Source organism: Chiloscyllium plagiosum, chromosome 25 (assembly GCF_004010195.1).
Source record: "Chiloscyllium plagiosum isolate BGI_BamShark_2017 chromosome 25, ASM401019v2, whole genome shotgun sequence".
NCBI classification, from domain to species: domain Eukaryota; kingdom Metazoa; phylum Chordata; class Chondrichthyes; order Orectolobiformes; family Hemiscylliidae; genus Chiloscyllium; species Chiloscyllium plagiosum.
The window spans coordinates 42,869,361-42,891,562 of record NC_057734.1 but is presented as its reverse complement, the minus strand read 5'-3'; the positions used below and the strand labels follow the sequence as shown (position 1 = coordinate 42,891,562).

General features: G+C 41.8%; 2 protein-coding genes across 15 annotated transcripts in view; both read left to right on the top strand.

The window, feature by feature from the left end:
- The window catches only part of LOC122562796 (oxysterol-binding protein 2-like), a 334,280-nt gene extending 312,524 nt beyond the window's left edge, over positions 1 to 21,756 (top strand). For all 14 annotated transcript variants that reach the window (XM_043715995.1, XM_043715998.1, XM_043715997.1 and 11 more), the window contains 6 exons: positions 2,205 to 2,325; positions 4,406 to 4,509; positions 8,963 to 9,058; positions 11,085 to 11,269; positions 14,021 to 14,241; positions 14,812 to 21,756. In XM_043715995.1, the coding sequence (XP_043571930.1) occupies positions 2,205 to 2,325; positions 4,406 to 4,509; positions 8,963 to 9,058; positions 11,085 to 11,269; positions 14,021 to 14,241; positions 14,812 to 14,954 (870 nt within the window). In that variant the 3' untranslated portion in view covers positions 14,955 to 21,756. The remainder of the gene's footprint in view (positions 1 to 2,204; positions 2,326 to 4,405; positions 4,510 to 8,962; positions 9,059 to 11,084; positions 11,270 to 14,020; positions 14,242 to 14,811) is intronic.
- A 79-nt stretch (positions 21,757 to 21,835) lies between these two features.
- The window catches only part of si:ch211-102c2.8, a 122,711-nt gene continuing 122,344 nt past the window's right edge, over positions 21,836 to 22,202 (top strand). Inside the window, exon 1 of the mRNA XM_043715994.1 lies at positions 21,836 to 21,953. Coding sequence (XP_043571929.1) covers positions 21,936 to 21,953 — 18 coding nt within the window. The 5' untranslated portion in view covers positions 21,836 to 21,935. The remainder of the gene's footprint in view (positions 21,954 to 22,202) is intronic.

The window sequence follows — 22,202 nt, the reverse complement described above, 5'->3', positions numbered from 1 at the left end:
ATCAGAATCTTCATATCTATAAATAAGATCCTATTGAAAAGCATATAATTACTGTCCCCAATGAGTACAGCTAATGAATATGCATCTTTGAGTACTCCGTGTTCATGCACAAATTAGAATGTATTTTCTCATTTAGGTTATTTTGGATTAGTAAATTTCAAAATACATAGGCATCTTCATCTCAATTTAACCAACATATCTTTCTCATTAAATGGGGTAAGTTCCTTCTAGTTTTATCAAAGAATGTACTCCCCAGCTTGTGAGTATCATAAACATATCTTCTATTTCTATTCTATCAAGTTACAGTTAACTCTTCCATTCCTTTTGTAGTCCATCAATTAAATTTTAGTAGCTCTATATATCCATTCCTCCAATTCCAGTTTATCACTCTTTTATTCCAACTCCAATCCTCAGTGTGTTCCTCCCTCCATCTCAAATCATTTGACCCCAGTTGCTCATTGTTTCTTTTCTTGCAATCCCTAAGTGCTGCTTCTTCCACTATGCCTCTTTCTGCCTATCCCTCCATCTCCTGCCCTTTCTGCATTTGTATCTCCACCTCTCTTTCTCTCGCTCGCTCTTTCCATTGCCATCTCTTGCTCGCTCGCTCTCTTTCCATTTCCAATGCATTGAGTTTTTTTCTATCGCTAGTGCTTCACTGTTTCTTCCTGAGATTCCTTGCTGTCCTGTACTATTGCATTCAATGCAGCTGGTTTTAGGGCGCAGTTCTCTCGGGTTGATGTATCACAAGCCACTTGCATGCATTCAGTGAGGCCGTAAACTTTACTGACAAAGCAATAAGTGAAAACATAGCACTATCTAAAATCTCCAGAAAAAGGGCATCTGCTAAGATTGGAGTTAAACAAAAGCACGAAGGAGTTTTACTATGTCCCATCTCATCCCCTGCCTTTAGGAATGTTCGATTGTGAGCCTTGGTATAAAATGGAAGGATTTTCATTTGTCAGCATGACATGGAGTTTAACTTAGATAAATGAGAGGTTTTACATTTCGGTAAGGCAAATCAGGGCAAAACTTATACCCATAATAGTAAGGTTCTAGAAAGTGTTGTCGAATAAAGAGACCTTGGGGTGCAGGTCCATTGTTCCTTGAAAGTAGAGTCACAGGTGGACAGGGTAGTGAAGAAAGCTTTAGTACACTTGCCTCTATTGGTAAGAGCATTGAGTATAGGAGTTGAGAGGTCATGTTGCAGCTATACATGACATTGGTTAGGCCACTTTTGGAATACTGCATTCAATTCTGGTCTCCATGCTATAGGAAAGATGTTGTGAAACTTGAAAGGGTTGAGAAAAGATTTACAAGTATTTTGCCAGGGTTGAAGGGTTTGAGCTATAGGGAGAGCCTGAAAGGCTTGGGCTACTTTCCATGGACCGTCAGAAGCTGAGGAGTGACCATAGAAGTTTATAAAATCATGATGGGATGGATAGAAGTTTATAAAATCATGATGTGATGGATAGGATGAAAAACCAAGGTCTTTTCCCCAGAGTAAGGGAGTCCAAAATAGAGGGAATAGGTTTAAGGTGAGAGAGTTAAGATTTAAAAGGAACTTAAGGGACAACTTTTTCATGCAGAGTTCGTGCCTATATAAAATGAGCTGCCAAGGAGGTAATGGAGGCTGGTACAATTACAGCATTTAAAAGTCATCTGGTTACATACATGAACAGGAAGGGTTTAGAGGGAGATAGGCCAAATGCTGGCAATGGGACTAAATTAGTTTCGGATATCTGGTCAGTCTGGACAAGTTGGACCAAAGGGTTTGTTTCTGTGCTTTATAGCTCTGTGACTCTGTTACCGTATCTCTCACATCAAAGGTATTGCTTGTCAAAATCCTGCTGGTCTTAAAATCAACAGGGATCTTTTTATAAACTAACTCACTGGACAGGAATTCCAAAGGGACAGGGTGGAACATAGTTTTACTTCCTGCCCAACACTACACGTCACTGAGTTCAATGGAAATTAAAACAGGCTAGAGTGGAAATCCAGCATTGTATCGAGCTCATCAGATTCCCAAAGGGTCCAATAGGTTTAATTTGCCCCATAGTTTTCAGTGCTGTAGCTGTTTCCTGCTTCTCTATCTCTGCAGGTCAAGTACTCTATGTTAAGGTGGTGTAACTCTGAACAACCTGCTTACAATACTGTCGCATCTGTTCCTGACCTGACCTAGGTGTATGTGTGTCTCCTGTTTGCAGGTGAGCCACCATCCCCCTGCTGCTGCCCACCATGTTTATTCGAAATACGGCTGGACTCTATGGCAGGAAATCACCATTGCGAGCAAATTCCGTGGGAAGTACCTCTCCATCATGCCTCTAGGTAAGGGTCTCACCAACGCAGTCTATTATATTCCTCCAAGCAGGAAGAGTGAGATTACTGAGGGGCACTGTTTGCATTAAAAGAATTGTCTCCCTCGCAGAAGCACATCTCAAGGTTTTATTAGACTTAATGAGAGGTCTCTGTTTGCCGATGAAATTTTCTTAGTTATAGCTCTTCTGCTAGGGAGTGAATATGATTAAGGATCAGCATTCCTGTTATATTGGGCTGTGCTTGGCAAATTCTCATGAAATGGTAACCGTTGTATTTTGTTTCTATCAAGAAGGAGATTTTCAGTGCTCTTTGTCCATGTGAGACCCTGCTGGGGAAAGCTATTCTCTTAGAATACGAAGGACTTGGTTTAAAAGGCTTGTCACAAAATTACCAAAAAGCCTTCCAAACACTAGCCATCTGCCACTGAGTTCAGTGTGGGCAGCAGATTGCTAATCATGATTAGCAGTCAGGACAAAGGTCTGAGTATCAAACCATTGCCCCCTCTCACTTGAGAGTTTGCTGTCTGCAGAAAAGCTCCTCTTCCATTTGTCCCACACTTTTGCCTGCAGCCCCAGAAAATTAAAACTTGTCTTTTTGTTTCCTCTAATCCTGATCATTCAGGTCTCTGAAATACTTTCAATGCAAAACAATTATTTAGTGCCGCTCCAACTTGCCACCCTCCCAGTCTGGCAAGCTGTATTTTTTTAAATTACCTAGAGTGTGGAAACAGGCCCGTCGGCCCAACAAGTCCACACCGACCTGCCGAAGAGAAACCCACTCCCCTATATTTACCCCTGACTAATCCACCTAACACTCCGGGCAATTTAGCACGTCCAATTCACCTAACCTGCACATCATTGGACAGTGGGAGGAAACTGGAGCACCTAGACGAAACCCACGGAGACACGGGGAGAATGTGCAAACTCCACATAGTCAGTTGCCTGAGGTGGGAATCAAACTCAGGTCCCTGGCGCTGTGAGGCAGCAGTGCTAACCACTGTGTCACCGTGCCGCCCCTTTGAGCCACTGTGCCGCCCTATGTCCTGGAAAATAAATATTGCATGATTGCTTTGTCAACAATCCTTTTTTCATAGTAATATGTGGGATGCAGATCCTCCTGTGGAGTGGAGAGTTTCTCTGGATATCTCTCTCTTGTCTCCTGGATATTCTAATCATTCACCCAAGCACTCTTCAATCCTTTTACTGGTTGAAAATTGACTAGCTTGCAAAAAATCACATTCTTTTATTTGTACTGTGGTCTGAAAATGAGAAAAATGGACCCTGCTTTAAAAGAGGAGAACGTACAATGTGTTGTTTGCAACTTGAAAATAAACAAGTGAAGTTAGCTGTTGTATTAGGCCCTCATTGGAATTTACACCAAAAATCATTCCTGCCTGCCTCCACCCTGCACAAAAGCATTCATTAATGAATTTTGAGAAGATTTGTAGCTCAGGTTGAGTTCTGGATGTAAGTTTGCTCGCTGAGCTGGAAGGCTTGTTTTCAGATGTTTCATCACCACACTGGGTAACCATACTAGTATGGTCACAAAACGGCTGCAAACGAACCTTCCAGCTCAGCGAGCAAACTTGCGGTCAGCATTTGTTAATGTTTAACAAAACCAGGAAATGCTGAAAGCATTCAGCGGATCAAATCACATCTGTGAAAATGGAAAGTTGAGCTAACAGTGCAGGGTAATTAGCTGTCAGAACTTTGTATTCTGTAATTTTAGTGTTATTCTAATTGTCTTGCTGCATCTGGATTAATACATCTCAACATGGTTTTTCATTTGAAACCTGTTTTATATCCACTCTACCTCATTTCTCAGTCAAACACAATTTCACTCTTGCAAAATGTCAAATAACACCTTGGGACTGTTCTGTGACTAGTGTCCGATCATCCTCACTGATGTTTAAGCAAGTAGGCTAGCTGCATTGTCAGGGAGCCAGACCTCGTTCCTGTCTGAACACTTGACTGAGGCTCTCCGCCATCAGTTCTGGTACAATGGAGGTTAGAATGTATGAATTATCCTCAAATGAAAGGAGACCTGTTTCCTGTCTGTAATGATTCCAGCTACCTCTTGTTGTCTACAGGTGCTATCCACTTACAGTTCAACTCTGGGGGTCACCACTATATGTGGAGGAAGGTCACTTCCACAGTGCACAACATCATCGTGGGCAAACTATGGATTGACCAGGTCAGATTGAGCAGCGTAAAACACTTTTAAACTCTCTTATGGCTCAGAACAGAAATTGATTTCATTGAGTTAAATGTGAGGAAGTTGAAGTAACCACAGAAAGGGTCATTGGACTAAGTAGTGGGTCATCATCAGACTTCCTCAGTATGCATCCATTAATGAAGCATGGAAATGGGAAAAGCAGGAGAAATCACTCCTGTTGCAGGTAGAAAAGCAATGTTGTGGTAATGGTACAGATGAGTAATCCAGAGAGCCAGGCCGTTGTCCCGAAGGCAAGAGACCAAAGGGGGGAATTTAACTTCAATTAATTCATAAATCTCAAATAAAAGGTAGACTTGTTAATGATCAAGAAATTACCAGATTGTCATAACTCCATCTGGTTCACTGTCCAAAAAGGATGGGAATCTGCTGCCCTTACCTGGTCTGGCCGACATTTAACTTCAGATCCACACCAACGTGGTTGATTCTTATCTACCCTGTGAATGCAATTCACTGTGGTATCAACCCATTGCAGAGAAGTACAGAAAGAATGAAACTGGGAATAGTTGGCCATTTCAGAGGGACAACAAAGGCACACATTGCCCAAGCGACTCTATAGAGTCCTTCTAACATTTGGAGATGCGTACTAAAATTAGGATAGTTGTCCATCGCTTACAAGAAGCATTGAGGCTACCAAAATCTTAGAACATATTCTGACTGGGGACCTCAATGCCCATCAATAAGAGTGGTTGATAGCATAACAAATACATCTGGCTGTGGTGATATGGGTAGGAGTGACAGAACGCCCCCCCAATACAATTCTTCTGGAGAAGACGTTCCTCTCCACACTGAAGGTAGTCCTCAGCATGTTGTCTGTCACTATCACTGTGCTAAATCGAGTGCACTCAGATAATAAGTGTAGTGGACTTAGAGTAGAGTAGAGTAGACCCAGCAGTAGAGTTATAGCTGTGATGATGCTGTCACTTCAAAATGGTTATTTTGTCTTTGGTTTTTCTCAAGGCACATCGTAAAGGCAGAGATGCCAAAATGTCTACTTTACTGGCAAGAAGTGGCCAGTTCTCCCAGTTCAGGTTTTTTCCTAGTTTTGTTTAGTTGTAACAGTGAGAAGCTGCTGGTTTAACTGTAGCAGAGAAACTGTTGCAGTCCAGAGAAATGTTTCAAGCTTCAGCAGATGATTCTTGACTAACTTTTCTCTCTGCAATCTCTCCTGCCTGTACGAACCTGTGTTTGATTTTACCTATTGCCAAGGAGTATGTTATGGGAATTGGAACAGCTCCTTAAGTGCATTGCTGTGCCGGGTCAGTTAAGTTTTCCAATAGTTGTTATTCTAAATTCAGTCTTCTTTTGTTCGTGTTTCAACTGTAGTGTTTAAATAAATTTATATTTTGTTTAAAGCTGAGTGGTTTGACCAGTTGCATCACACCTGGAATATCCACATCTGCCTTTAAAATAATAAAGCGTTAGGGGGTAGACTACTTTCTTAAAATATTTTGAGGGGTCTGGTCTGGTCCATAACAGTAGCCGACTACCATCTGTATCCTAAAGGTCCAACATACCCTTCACTCTATCATTACCATCAAGCTTGGCTCAACAAAGCGTGCAGGAAGGCATGCTCAGAGCAGCATCAAATACACCCAGATCAACCTGGATAAGATACAGCACAGGATTACATGCACTCTAAACAGCCAAAGCAGAATGCAAAACCAAGAGATTTCACAACCAAAAGTTGTATTAAAGTTCTGCCATCCTGAATTGAACAATTAGCCCAAGTAGAAGGTTCAGTGATGGGGCAGCTTTGCACATGAGTGCAAAAGACAAGGCTAAAGAATTTGTGAACTTTTACAGCCAGAAATGCTAAATGGATCATCTATCTGGCCTTGTTCCGAGATCCCCAACATCACATTTGCCAGTTAAACCAATTCGAACCACTGGACATGTTATCGCAAAATGGCTGAAACCATTAGATGCTGTAAAGGCTATGGACTCTGACAACATTACCTGGCCCTTGGGTGGTACTTTGTACAACATTGTGCAACTTAACAGCCTGAGTCTGTATGTTGTCTTTCTGTATATTGACGAGCTGTGTCAGTATCGGAGGAGTGGCAAATTTTGTTGAACACTGCCACAATGTTTGAGAATGTTTTCCACCTGAAAAACAAGGGCAGCAAACAAACACCATCTTGTTTTGGAACTGTCTTACAGTTCAAGATTTGACAGGGTGGATGCTGAAAAGATGTCGCCCCTTGTGGGAGAGACTAGAACGAGAGGGCCTCCCACTTAAGAGGAGAATTTGCAAGGGATATTTTTCTCTAAAAGTTGAGTGTCTTTCGAATTCTGCCACAGAGAATGGTAGTGAGGTTATTGAACACTTTACAGCAGAGGTAAATTGACTTCCTGATTAGTCCAGAGTTATTGGGGTAGGTTGGAATGTAGAGTTGAACCACAATTAGATCAGCCATGATCTCATTGAATAGAATAGCAGAGTAGGCTAGTTGGGAAAATGACCTATTTCTCCTAATTCACTTGTTTATACATGCCTTCACTGTTGTTGGGTCAAATTCAGAGACTCGCTCACAAACAACACTGTGGCTATACCTACACTAGTTCAAAAAGGTGGCTTTTTCGAGGACAATCATGAATGGGGACTTCAGGCTAACCTTGTCAACGATGCTCTCATCCTGACAGCAAACTTCTAAAAAGGTAGCCATGCATGCAGTTGTCGTCATTCTCATGGGGAATGGATTGGGCCAACTCCATGTGACTGGGACTTAGAAGGTTAACTTACAAGTACACGTTACATAAACTTGGATTGTAGCCCTTGAGTATAGAAGATTGAGGATGGTCTGATTAAGGTATACAATGTGTGGCAAGGATTTTATGGCCACAGAGACTAGTTCCTCTGCTGGGGAAATCAGGAAAGAGAGATTCAGCTAGGCCGATCAAGAAGAACATCACAGTGTAGCAGACCTTTAAAATTCATCGAACTATGCATTCAAAACTGAGATTGAAGCGATTTTGTTCAGTAGGAGATGAAGGGATGCAGAGCTAAGGTGAATGAATGAAGTGCAAATTATGGCTTAATTGAATGATGGCACAGATCTAGGGGAGTGAATAGTCTACTGCTGTTCCTATCTTCCATGCATAACTTGCAACATACACCTATTGTGAAAAGATCGCAAACCAGGCTAATACATCATGTCCCAAATGCTGTATGTGCAGCATGTACACCTAAGTAAGGTGCAGTGTCTATTCTGGGCCAGGTAATCTCACATGGAGAAATGACAGATGTTATAACTGGCCCCTGCATTCTCAGACTTTTGAGGCATGTAGTTGTTTCAATGTTGGGTGAGGACGAGCTTGGGTTTGGTTGAGATTTGCATCCCACTCCGAAGCAGAGCAATCTAGCAACAATTGCTGGCTTTGGGAAGCAGAGCTTGGAGAATAAGGGAAGAATTGAATGTACAAAACACACGCGTACATTGCTGGAGTGGTATTGCATTGGGACTGGTCTTGGGCAGAGTCTACATCTCAGTTAGCCCTGTGTTAATATTGTGTGGTCTTCATATGACTTCGAGGCCTGAGAAGAGATGGTATAAGCATTCCTTAGTAAACCAAAGCAATAACACCATTCCATGGTCAAAGTTGAAGAGGAGTTGTAATTCCAAACAGTTTTTCCTTTATCGGTTCTGGATTTCCCTCTGATTTCAGGATATAGGATGGCTGTGGAGGAAAGAGGAAACATCATGTCATGGTTCCCCAATTCATTACAAAATAATTATGAACAGTTTGAAGGAAGACTCAAAAAGCCGTTCACAAAACCAGCTCCAGTTACAATAATTAAGTAATTACCACTTTTTGCCAAGTCAAAACTGAAGTCGAACCGTGGTTTGGGCTCAAGTTTTCTATCATTTATTTCTGAACAAAGTGCTTTAAAAATTTTGATAATCAATGCCATTCCACATAAACATACATAGTGGTGGGAATTTGATGGTTTGTTCATTAAAATCCAAGTGTTATCCTAGAATAGAATAGAATATAATAGTAATTTATTTTCACTTGTATTTTTTACAAAAAATACAGTGAAAAGCACCTGTATGAATAACAGAAATCAAATATGAAAAAAATTAAGACAAAGTTCATCTTTGCTCATGGGTTCCCAAACTCAAGGAAAAGACTGGGACTTCACTTTGTCATTTCCAGATAGACTCCTCAGCCACCCTACAGACAGCAGAAGTACAAACATGGGATTAGTCCAGTTTATAAATTGAGGGCCTCTGTGCAGACTGAGCTAGTGCATCTGTATCACTAATCATTAAAAATGCTTTTAGATAGCTTTTAGATAGCTCAGTATATCAGATCTAGTTCTCACTCAACTGTGGGACATCAATCAATTGCACTTCTGGTTAAAAGGTTGTTACACATCTTGTGTATAACCATATTGTCTGTCCTTCAGTCAGGCGAGATCGAAATCATAAATAACGAGACGAAGGACAAGTGTCAACTCAAATTCAGTCCCTACAGCTACTTCTCGCGGGAATGTGCCAGAAAGGTGAGTGCCACCTCATAGTCTGCCTTGATACTTTATTGGGAAAAGCATTGGCTAAATGCCAGGAACTTTTTGTTTGATGTAACTGTTATATGAAAGTGGGTTTTTAAACTTTCCGCTGTTTGCAACTTTGTGCATGGATATTGAAATCCCTAAGTTAGTTAAGGATCTTCAAATAAAATTAAGAAACTGTGATGCTGCAAGTCTGAAACAAACACACAGGATGCTGGAGAAACTCAGCAAGTCAGACAGGATTTGTGAGAGAGGAATAAATGCAATACAACACTACCTCAGAATGAAAGGGGTTGGAAAACTGTTTTTTATGCTATAGTCAGAGGGAAGGAGGAGCAAATGGAACAGTTTGTGAGGGGGCTCAGAGCCAAAGACAAGGGGTTGCTAATGTTGGTGAGGGGACCTGTTCCACTCCCTTCTCCTGAGCTGCTGAATTTCACCGGCAATTTGTTTTTATTTCATTAAGAACCTTGGTAATTGTCACCAGAAATGATGCATTACCATAAAAGGTGCATTATTGAAAGTTGTAGACTGCACCTTTCTCTATATACTCTTTGTCTAAGCCCATGATCCTACCACAGAGCTTGCTTAAAAACTGTGAAGATTCTCTCTCTACAAATTTAGCTTTCATTTCAACTGGATTTCTAAATTCTAACCTTACCTTTTTTTTTAACCATTTACAGTTAAATTTAGCTGTCTCTTTCCCCCTCTGTTTGGAGACAGTTTGTTGCCTCCCGGAGAGAGCGTGGTGTTTTTAATGGGATATGGAGAAATTTTGGGAGATTGTCTTACTCAGTCTGTGGCTAAAGGCTGTTCAGAGAATCACATAGGCTGAATGGATTCCGTCGAGCTCTCGTGTTGTACTGACCTTTTGAAAGAGCTATATAATTAGTCTCCATCTTCTCCTCTTCAGATCCTGCAATGTTTTCAAACTTTTGTCCAAATTTCTTTTTGGTAATCTGCTTTCATCACCTGGTCTGTTCAGTGTACAATTCAGCAAAAAGAAGGGAATGGAGACTTATTTAAGTAACGTGGTTGTCTAAATTACATATATGTTTATTTGTTCCCTGAAAGGTAATATGATGGACCCAAATCATGGATCAGCTGGGTTCCACTTAGAGATATGCAGAGTGTAGCTAGTCTTGAATGGAAGCTGCATTTGTGTACAGCTCAACTAAGCAAAAATCAGAAAAGCAAAAATCTACTCAAAATTGATAGCTTTCTAATCGTCAATTGACTTGGGCAGTAAGCTCATGGCCAATGATATAAAATTTGAGTCTCCATTAAATAGGGTCCTGATGTTGCAGCTTAAGTTCTCCTGTTGGAGGCCCAAGAGGACAGTCGGTTGCCTCATTTCTCCACTAGCCCCTTTGTCTCTTGGGATTCTTCCACTTCACATGGAATTTCAGGGCCTGCGCAGTAAACAAAGGCTGAATATAAAACTAAAAACAATTTGCAGCACACATACTAGCCTCTCTGTATGACTGGGAAGGTCGATGTTTAAATCCTACATGAACCTCCTCCCACAAAAGGTCACCTGGTTTCACGATACCCTTCCATATCTTTCTCCTTCATTTGCTGATCTACGTTCTCCCTATAGGCATCTATTCTATTCACCTAAACAATGCTTGGCTCGGAGAGTGTTTGTTTGTGTTGAACTTTGATTGGGCTTAATGTGTTGAGTGGTATAGCACAGCCCAAGTTCACAGATACCTACTGTGATGGTACACCGGGAACACTGAGCAAGCTGGTGTCCAAGGTGGCACAGAAGAAAAGTTGTTCATATGCTGTAGTTAGAACTGGGTGCAGATAGGATTTGGAAAAGTTTCACCCTGTGCAGTGACCCCTACCTCCTGTAAGCTTTCCTTCCATACTCAATTCAGTGGGAAATATGATGAAACACAATGATAGAAAGTGGAGGGATGGCTAGACTGATGCAATAAATGTCTCCTCTCTCTGAATTTGGGGAAGTTTGTTGTAATGTGATAAAAGGACGTTTGTCTCCTGGTGCAATTAGGTGACAGGTGTAGTGACAGACTCCGAAGGCAGAGCCACTTACATCTTGTCGGGGACATGGGATGAGAAGATGGAATTTGCAAAAGTCGTGGAGAGCAGTCAAGATGGGACCAGCTGCGAGGGCAAACAGAAAACAGTCTACCAGACTCTGCCGCCCAAAGTGCTGTGGAGGAAGTATGCACTTCCGTGAGTATCAGCTGCTGATTTTGCAAGCTCACTGTGCATTGTAGATCTGCCGAGTACACTGTGCTGCAGTCACAGGCTAACCACTAATGCATGACTGTGTCCTCTTTCCAAGAGCCATCAAAGGGCCTCCCTCACTCTTTTAGATTTTATGATGCAAGTCTACTCATGGATCCACATACACCGCCTGTACTAAACCAATTTATCAGTGGGAAGATTAATCCTTGCACTTGCTTGTAACACATTCTAACGTGACATTGCAGAACCTGTTTCCACCAAAAGGGATTAACCCCTTCACCCACTTCTTCCCAATTCTACTTGAGCACCAGAGAGTCTCTTCTCTACTGAGATATTAACCCTTTCGTAACCTTCCTTTCACTTACATAAAGGCATGATGATTTTCTTTTAACTCTTGCATGGGATGAGGGTGTCACAGCCTGGGCCAACATTTATTGCCCATCCCTAGTTGCCCAAAAGACAGTTAAGAGTCAGTCACATTGCTGGGGGTCTGGAGTCACATGTAGGCCAGACCCCAGGAGAGGACAGCAGATTCCTCCCTGCTTAATCGCCATCATCTCAGTCAATGAGTCCGTCATGGTGCATTGTTATTGAACCATGCACAAAATGATCTTTTCAGAGACGTTTGCAGAATTATATGAAAGATCCAACAGGAGGAGGTGAAGCATTGTGAACCTTTTACCCTGTTGGAAATTCCTATAAGCTGTGTAGATCAGTATGGTGAATTTCTTGTACCTAATCATATATTTCAGACAATGTAACAGTCAGATTGCAGCATTTAACCTTTACTGAGAGAGTAACGTCATCCCAAATTGTTCTCCCAACCTTGATCACTCCATCTCCCGACGACTGCCCTCACACTCTCCGACCCCCCAACCCATCTATTGTGAAACACTATTCTGAGGCCTGGGACCTCAAACTGCCTGATCATGCATGCATCTGGATGACGGTCCAGAGAAAATGAAACCGTGGATTATCAATGCACATGGGTGAGGTTGCCTACAGACCTCCAAGCCTACATCCCACTCAAAACTGAAACCACTTACTCCACTGTGGCTTGCCTCCATTTCCACCTAGTCCCGAGTGTCAGTGTAACTTTTGTAGACTTTTGGTATATTTCTATTTCTCCAGTATCTTACTTTCCATTCCAACTTTCTACCCTTCATTATTTGGAACCCTGTTCAAAATTCAGCTGGATCTACCCTGATATCCACAAAATCCAGCTCAACCCTGTTTACAGTCTCCCTGTGCCTAACCGTGACTATCCCATCACTACATGGCAACCTTATTTCCACAGTGTCATCCAACCATTTACCCCTCCTGAAACCCTACTCTTTCCACTTTGTCCATCCTTCCCTTCACCATAGTAGTCAGCTGTTTGGCTCACATATCAGAATTCTCTCCCAAATCTCCTCATTGTGGCACCATCTGCAGCCAAACCTTTAATCACATCCTGTATCCCACACACATGCCTTGCTGTTCATTCTTTCATTCATTTTTTGTTCTTTCCGTAACGACTCTAGAACAAAAGATGATGTACGAATGCAGATTAATCTTGTGACTGTACTTCATATTGTCATGTACTGGACTAAACCCCCTCAATATATTACAAAGATAGCCTAGACCCTCCTTATTTTAAATGTAAAATTAAGGCATGGCATTCCAGATGCAATTCTATTGGTCAAACTATGCAACTTTAAGCAAAACACACTTAATTTTAACTATAGTGTAAAAATACAAAATAAAAATAAAATAAATTGGCTTAGCTTAATAAAATGCTTATAAAAATGCTTAACAATAATTTTATATATGCTGCAACTAATTAACTGTTCCAATATAGTAATATTCCTTAAACACACCCTTGGCAAAAGCAAATTCAGTCAAATAGGTAGTCTCCCATGCAATTTTAGCAACTGCAAAAAGCTAAAACTAAAACTCCTGGTTCTGTAGGAGCTTGACCCCACCCATCTAGGCTGCTTCTATTGTTCCAACTTTTTTTTAAATGCTCAAAGCCTCACAAGCTGTTTACTTTATTGGCTTTGAGCAGATGACTCTGTACCTCTGTCTCAGCCTTTCTTCACAAAAAACCAGAACAAAATGTACTCCTTAAAGCCTTAGTATCATCATGATGTACAAGTGAAGTCATTGTTACTTTTAATGACATGTAAGGTAACACCCAGCACCGCAACATTCTGCACCTTATGGTTTCAGGCCTACAAGAGCCCTGAGAATGTGAAATAGATTATGCCATTCAGTCCTTTTGAGCTTGTTCTACCATTCATTTCAATCCTAAATATTATTTCCTAATTCATACTTCGACTCGATTAATTCGTTTTTCCTCTGTATCCCTCAATACCCAACAAAGTAAATCAGTAAAAGCCTATTGATCTCTGTCATAAAGATTTTAAACTGACCCAGTGAGTTCCAGCTTTTCACCACCCTTGTCTGAAGAAGCATTTCCTGATTGTAACCCTGAATGGCCCATCTTGAATTTGAAAAATCCACCCTCTTATTCTGATGTTCTCCACCAGAGAAAATAGTTCTTCTGCAAATACCTCAACTAGACCACATTCAACCTCGTGCAATCAATGGGTTAAAAGTCCAATAAAAGAACCTGTGATCATAACAAAACCCATTAAATCATTCTATTGAATCTATGTAAGAACCTCTTCCAAGGCCACACAAATATGGTTGCTCTGCTAAGATGCCCAATAATCGGTAATTCTTCTATTGCAGAGAAAATGCAGAAAACATGTACTACTTTTCTGAACTGGCATTGACCCTGAATGAAATGGAGAGCGGAACTGCTCCAACTGACAGTCGCTTGCGACCAGATCAACGTCTGATGGAGAATGGTGATTGGGAGGAGGCGAACGTGGAAAAGCAGCGATTGGAGGAGAAGCAGAGAGCCGTGCGGCGCTTGAGAGAGGCAGAGGCCGCCACAGCTGCGGAGGAAGGTGAGGATCAACTGCGTGCTTGTTGTGGCTCAGCTGCAACTGGGAGTACCACCAGGTGGTGCTGGTGAGATGTCTCAGAACACTGAACTTTCACCTCTGACCCCAGAGCTTCAGCCTTAACGTGTAGACCTCCAAGGAAAACGAGCATCTCCCCCAGAGGTCAGACTTAAAAATGCAATAATCCTCACAGAAAAGGAAGATAATTCTGAAGTCTTGTAACCTCAAGTAGTTATGTGAGAAGGAAAATATCATTCCACAGAAAGAGGGCATGCTGGAAATATTGGGAATGACTTATTGCTGGGAGTATACAAAGGTGCTTTCCTCTGCTGTCTTAGCATTAACTCAGGTGGCATCACTCTTACCTGTTGTTTAGGTCACTGGATTTGAAGACTCAAACAGATATCTAGGATGGGAGTCCAGGGAATACTGCTTTGTACACATTGCACGCTGTGTTTCCCATGTTATAACACTGGCTGTCATTTCAAAACGGTTTCATTGGCTGTGAAGGCCTTGTTGGATGTCCTGAAATTGTGCAAGACATTGTCACAATACACGATCCTTCTTTTACAGGCAGCGAGTATGAACCCTACCAACCAATATGGTTTGAGAAGAAAGAGGACCCCATCAGTGGAGAGGACATGTTTGTTTACAAAGGTGGCTACTGGGAGTGCAAGGACACCCAGGACTGGAAGATGTGCCCAGATATCTTCTGAGCACCGTTGACCTGGGCCCAGTGGACTTCAGAGTCTCCCTGCTCACCTGAGGGAGAGGAAAGGAGTGCTGCAACCCTCCACTGCAGAACTCAAAACAGTGGAAACACAGGGCAGCTTTCTGGTACAGACAACGTTAATGCAAAAGAGCACCATGGATACACACTGCAGAAGAGCTACAGACAGCTGTTAGGTTAAGTGTCCGGGAAGTACTGCAAAAGCTGTGGTTTGTTTAGGGATTGGGCATGAGCACCAGTACTTTAACAATCAAATCCCCCTCCCCAAAAAAAATGCCAAAGTGTTACATGTGATCCATATATTTGGGCACAAAGGAGATGATCATTCATTATCACATTACCCTAACCAGAGATTTTTTTTTGTCCACTGTTTAAATCAAATGAACAGCGCCAACCAGTTGGCTAAGGAATTTTATTGCACTCATCCTGTATCAGAAGGCAGGTTGGGCTTGTTCAGTCCTGATGACTTTGGCATCAAGGATGGCAGCACTTGTAAAAGCAAGTGGTTCTGACATAAAATGGATCAGCAGCCAAGAGGGAAAGGGCATTCCACCAGGCTTTCTCGGACTAGGAATGGAGGGTGAAGTGTAGATCATACCAGTGTAAATGTTGTCCCATGTCATAACCTTGTCTAGTTTGAGTAAGTAGTCTTTCAGATCTGCTTAGAACCTCATTGTCATGCTTCTGGGACTTTGTTGCATAATTGCATTAGGCAGGCAGCAAATCACATTACAAGCAGCAAATTTAAGAGATTTGAACAGATTGTCACACTGCATTACTTAGCCTAACTTATCATCCAACTTATCATCCTACTTCAGCAGCTTGAGCAGATCAGCCCCACTTTCTGTCCAACTTCCCAACACAATCAGCTGGGTCACTGACTTAACAGGTTGCTGTCTTGCTGCTGGTAAACTGAACCATTTCAGATCAGCATTTCATTTTAAGTGTTAAGCCTGCTGCCTGGCAACTTGATATCACCCCCTTCTAATCCATAGGACTGGATAAAGCATGGCTGCCAAGATTTACAGCACAGTGTGGTGACGAAACCATGAGCTTGAGTTCTGAGCATGGTCTGGATCTCTGTCTCATTTCTTGCTGTTCTGATACTGGGCCCTTTAATTGTCAAATTAGTTTCTAAGTGGCTATTAAAGAATGTGCCTTCTAAGAGCAGGTACAACCTCTTTGTAAAAACTAGCTATTTAGCATACTGCAGAAAGTGTTCCCAGGACTGGTGAGACTACATGGCGGGCTGTACTTTTGGGAGGACATGTTCCCTAGCATCCTCCTACCATTGCGGGTAGAGATCATGGAATAGCCTCTTGGAACCAGCTTGGGTGGGGTTCAGAACGTGATCTTTCAGACCTGGTTCACTTGTGGGTTATTTTTCTGTAAATCATGTTTCTTGTGTTTATATCACAACTTAATGTGATGTATGATTCAAGGCCGAGTCATGGCTGGGGACTGGATGTAAGGCTGGTGCATTGTCTAATGTAAAATGGAAGTAATCTCTGACCTTGGAGTGGATGCTTGTGGATCACACAGGGATCGCAAGGCACCCTCTCACTGTGCCAGTGCGGACCAACAGAGTGCTGTGCTGACAGTGAGGTGGGTTTGCATCAGAAGAGCAGGAACACGAAACACGCAATCTCCAAATAGGAAATAGAGCTACTTGGAAAACCGAGCACTTCTCTCCTGAAAGTGACTGTCAGACACTCCGATAACCTCGCAGAATGCTGCACAGACACCAGTTTCCCAATTCAGTGTTCATTTCCTCAGTTTCCCCACCTGCCACATTTCCCAACTTATGGCCAAATCTGTTGAATAAAGTGCTAACACTGTTTAGATCCATAGGAACCTAGTGTCCAACAAGAGCCCTGCAGGTTGGCTGATAGCAGCCTCTGATGCATTCAAGGGCTGCTGACAGAATACCAGCCAGAAACCAATGAAATGGTCAGTGCAATCTGTAATTCTTTGTTCAGCTCCCAAACAGTTCAGGCCTATTGTTTGTTATTGCAGAGAGTGGCAGTGAAGAGTAAGGCTGTGTACACAAGCTTCCTTGGATTGGATTACCCTTCAGAGGTATCAGCTAATTGGGGTACTACTCTTGGAATATGAACAGCATGTGACTAAAAAAGATCACATATATTTAGGTGAAGAGTTCTCTTTGTCCAATTAGTTTGCACCCTTTAGAAATGCCATCCACACTGCTCTCCCCACCCCCATAATATTCATAAATGTCTCCGCTAAAGGCCAGTGTGTTCCAACACTGGACAAAGCTCCTGTTTACTGAACCTTGTGCTTATTCAACAGTGCAGTCTTTGCACCTCCTAGTGAGCGAGTCCTTGTTGGATCACTATTACATAGGCCGGAGGATAAGGAGTGGCATAGTAACTTTACTTCTCGGCTCCCAATCTGATATGCGGGGATGGCAGAATCTACTGAGGAAGACGTTTGGAGAATTGATGTCAAGTACCCATTCAGAGCTGGGTTCCAGTGCTGCAGTAGGAGCCAGCTATTTGTTGGCTCAGAAATTCCTGTGGAAGAGAGAACTTGCCCAAATTAGCTGATTGATCTTGTGATTCCAGTGTTTCTGTGTTTGGTACGAAAAGCCTGTTGGGGATGTGGTACTGGTGACATTCATGAATTGTAGCTGCAGCTTTTACTATTACAGACAGGGCTCTTACATTGTGTGAAATCCCTTATTAGAATGTCACATGCAGACATATAAACTGTCTCCTTCCAGCAGTTCAGATGTTTTTAACAGGACAGAGGAGGGAGACTAATAGGTCTGTGGCTGCCTCAGTATAACGTTCAAGATTGGCAATTTTATAAAGGGTAATGCTGAACAGTTTAAATTTAATTATTGCAATTCTGTTTCTCTAATCATGTGTCCAAGCATTAATTTTCCTTCTGGATTGACATCTCAGGCGGGGAACTAAGATTAGTAAGATGTGTGTGGGATTCAAAATCTCTTCAGACATTCCTATTAGTTCCTCTCCATGAGCTGTCCATTCCACTGTCAGTGATAGAACTTTCTGACAGTTTCAGCCCTACTTCTAGATTACTTTTCCCTCTTCCCACTAACTACCACCTCACCAAAATAGCTTATACAAACATACACACTTGACTATGTCTCTGAATTCCTCACTTGTTCTCTGTTCTCGCTTACCCTAAACACTGCCAACCTGTCTCTTCAACTTAGCATCTGTTTGTTGTACTCTTGAAAGCACTTTTTTTCTACCTTGAAGGCACTTTATTAGTGGTGGTGTGTTGTTTGTTGTAATTGAAAGCTCTTAGTTAGAGCATTTAGCTAATTTAACACAAGCAGGAGGTCAGCCCTTGGCCCTTCTACAAGCTGTTTGAACCACAGCAAATACAAATACTTCCAAACACGGTGTCTTCTGAAATAGTTTAGACCCAGCGTTAACCTGACCTTTCCTCACAAATCCCAAACAGTTTCCTAACTCAGTCGATCTATTATACTAGTCACAATTTACAAAGACTAAATGAAGCACACCGGAGACTTACCTGCTGGTTTCTAGATGAACTGCTGAAAATGTGCAAATGACTTGATAATCTCTGCTGTGCTGAACAATTGGATAGTTTTCATGAAGCCATTCCCCAATGAATCTGAGTGCACAGTAGGACCAACTCCCAGAGCTGTTTCCCCTGTTGAATCAGGTGCTTATGCCCTCTGTGCATTATGTATACAGTTGAATCCTAATATACGCTTACATCCAGGGATGGCTGGAACACAAACACTTCTTCCATGATCACGTTTCCTTGTAAGGGTAGAGTGCATTTGGACTGTGATGTGACCTGCAGTTTTCCAGACAGTACCTCTTGCTGGTAGCTCAGCTGATTGATTTGAAGAGTTGAATGGAGAGCAGATGTCTCCAGCCAGTGATGAGGGAAAGTCAGAGAGGGATGTGTCCCCTTCTGCTACTTGGTCCCATATCCAGCTGAGAACTTCAGAGGCAGTGTCAGGCCTTGGAGGAGAGGACTATGTTCCTCCCTTTGTGACTGGGGAATCTGTGATTCATTTCTGCAATCTTTCACAGAACCTTCAAACTTGCAGCTAAGAAACTGCAATTTCAAACAAGGTAGCCCCTTTTAATATTCCTCAGTTTGTAATAAGTAAAGTCGAACTATCCCTTACTAATGGGGACAGACTCTGATTCAATAATTGGCAAATATGTATATCTGGATTTCACTGTACCCATAGCACTTTATATCCCTTTCAGTGGCAGGATTTGATCTGTAATAAATTGTTCTGAATCGAACTTGCCACAGCACAAGCATAACTTGTTACTTCTGATTGATTGCTAGAGTGTTGGAAGCATTATCTTGCTGGCACCTGTTGTGAATATCTTCTGGGGCAGAAAAGGACCCAAATAGACCATGTGTGTATATATTTACATTATTTAAACAGGTTAGAACATAAAAACCAAGGTTTATAGATCTGTAGTTTACATTTGAGATTGACTACCATATTTATATTGCTAAGATTTGCATATCAATAATGTTGAAGCAGCACTGTTTATCCTAAGTGAATCCATGGTTACTTTGAAGGAGAAATGAGAGGTGAAGAGAAAGACAAGATCTGATTATGATTCAAGTTGCTGGGAGGAGCTGGAAGCTTTGATAGATTGCTACTACAATATGTTAAGGTGCTGCCTTCCCCCAGCTGTTTTTCAGTACCCATCTGGTGCCTGTCACTGCCTCTGCAGCCAGGAGGGTAGCATGGTGTGACCAGCAAATCCCCTCCCTTTCACCCACTTCACCCTCCTACCAACCATGCTACTCTATGATTGGTCAAGAGGTGAGTGTGTTTGTATACGGATCTCCATTATCTTTCATTCACCCTCCCCCACCCTCTCCCTGTTCCCTTCTGATTGGCACAAATGGTGCCTCTAATGTCTCTTCCTTGCTGAAATAATTTCAGACTGATGTTTTAGGTGCTGTACTGTTTGCTCAGATGACGAGCAAAAGGGATACAAAATAGGCCACCGGGCTTCTCTATTTGAATCCATGTTGTGAAGTGTTCTCTTTGGTGCCATTAGATTCTGAACAATGCATGACTGGATAAAGCACTGTATCAAAACTGCATGGGACAGGCTGTAGATTGACAACTGGGATCTTTGTACATCTGAGACAGTCCTGGCAGCTTGTTAAGAACAAGCATAAAGTCCTCATCCAAACAATGCAAGGTGGAGGAGCTTTACTGAGATAATAAAGCAATGGAAAATGTCCCATCCTGAGACTGATATCACCTTATGGTTTGCATCCTTACCTTTCAGCAAAGTCTACGTCCAACATTACTGTCAGCAAAGGTTCCAAGCCTCCAATACATACCTTCTGTGAGAAGGGGGTTGAATAAAATCCAGCACCTTCACTTTTAAGCTGACACTAGGGAATCCTCTTCAGATTATGCATGAGTGTTTCAATGGAAAAGTCGATACCTTTTAGCCAAGTCTGGATTGAACAGGACAGTGGCAGGACTGATTCGTCCCTTAAAACAGAAGCCCACCTAGTTGGACAGGCTATTGAGATATCTGGTTCTCTAACTATTACAACAAGCGAATTGAGCCATATTGAAATGAAGTAAACCACATCTTGGGACAATGCTGTTTACCTCTACCTCCAATGAAAACTGGTGAAATGAACTTTTGCCTTCTCACAAGCTCAGAGGCTATTCCTATTAATGTTATTTTAAATTGCTTTTGAATTCCATTTTAGTGGGTGTGATTTCACTTACACCTTGCATTGAGAATCTATACGTTAATCGTGTAAGCCCCTCACCTCCAATAACAAGCTAAAAGCTGCAAATGGATCTGGTAGTTTTTGGGGAAAAAAAAGAGGTTGAGTTGCAGGTATGCTGTAGAGGTTGTGAAAGTCTGCTACCTGAAAGTGTGACACCATTATCTCAATGCTAGATCTAACTAATTTTTTTTTTATCTGGACCTCAGAATACCCAGCAACACCCCCAAGTCTCATTCTAAGTGTCAGCTAGACCACCTGTTGAACTCCGAGGCAACTTGGTCATGCTTTGCATTGGATCCAGTGGGATTGATGGTATACCCGGCTCCCTTGACTTGTACTTTAAGACTTATTTAGGTAGGCTAATATTGGGGTGTTGTTCCCACCATGATAAGACTGGAATTAGGGACAAAACCCACAAACTCTGGTGGATTGTGCAAGAATTATCAGTGTTGCCTTACCTTGGAACACTTAGATCATGTGCTCACTGAAAACTGCCACCAGGGTCTGAACAGAACAGTAAATATTATGACATGTATGCAATATGAAGGGAGTGCCATTTTTAAGTTGAGTTTATTCTCGTTAGTACAGAAAAACTCAATTGTGATTATGCCTTTCTCTAATTCTACTTTGTAATATTCAATGATAGAAAATGTGCAGAAAACCTAGCTTACTGAAACCACACAAAAGAATAGTTTGCATTTTCAGTGGTGCAAAGATATGTCCAGTGCTGTGTTAATCATGCTCTTCCCATATACTTGTATAACCTGCTTAATTATGCAAGTAGCCAAAGCTCCTTATTTTCTATGTAAATTTGAATTGCTTAAAGGAATATATTTACATACATTAATTATTTGCATAAAATGTTAGCTCTTGGGTGCACCCATCTGCTCGTTTGCATATTCCACCACTAACCAGCACCAATCAGAATCCACATTGAACTGACGGGGTAGCAGAACACACCCTTCTTGTGAGATTAAAGACACAAAATGCCAAAAACGTAGAAATAAAATAATATCAGAAATAAAGAGCTACTGTTGTATTGGTGCTTTGTGACATTTCTCTCCTATCATTTAGTTTCTAATTACAGCAATTTGAATTTTCAGTATTCAGGCACTGGTTGTGTACGTAATGCTGTCTCAGCACACTGGAACACCGAGTGCTGCCAGGAAACTCCAGTCAAAATGATCATTGAATGTGACATCCAATGAGAACATCCTACCAGGTTCTAGATTGCTTACTGCCTATTGTGTTCTAGAATACTTGGTCCATGGTGGTCTGGATTGATCACCACCTTGTATTCAAGATTAATGCTTTTCCTTTTTTAAAAATTGATTGCCCCCTGCCCCCACACAAGATGGTGACATCCTGAAAATGTCCATCTTACAGAGGAGGAGGTGCTGAATGTCTTGAAATGCATAAAAGTCGATAAACCCCAGGACCTGATCAGGTGAACCTTAGAACTCTGTGGGAA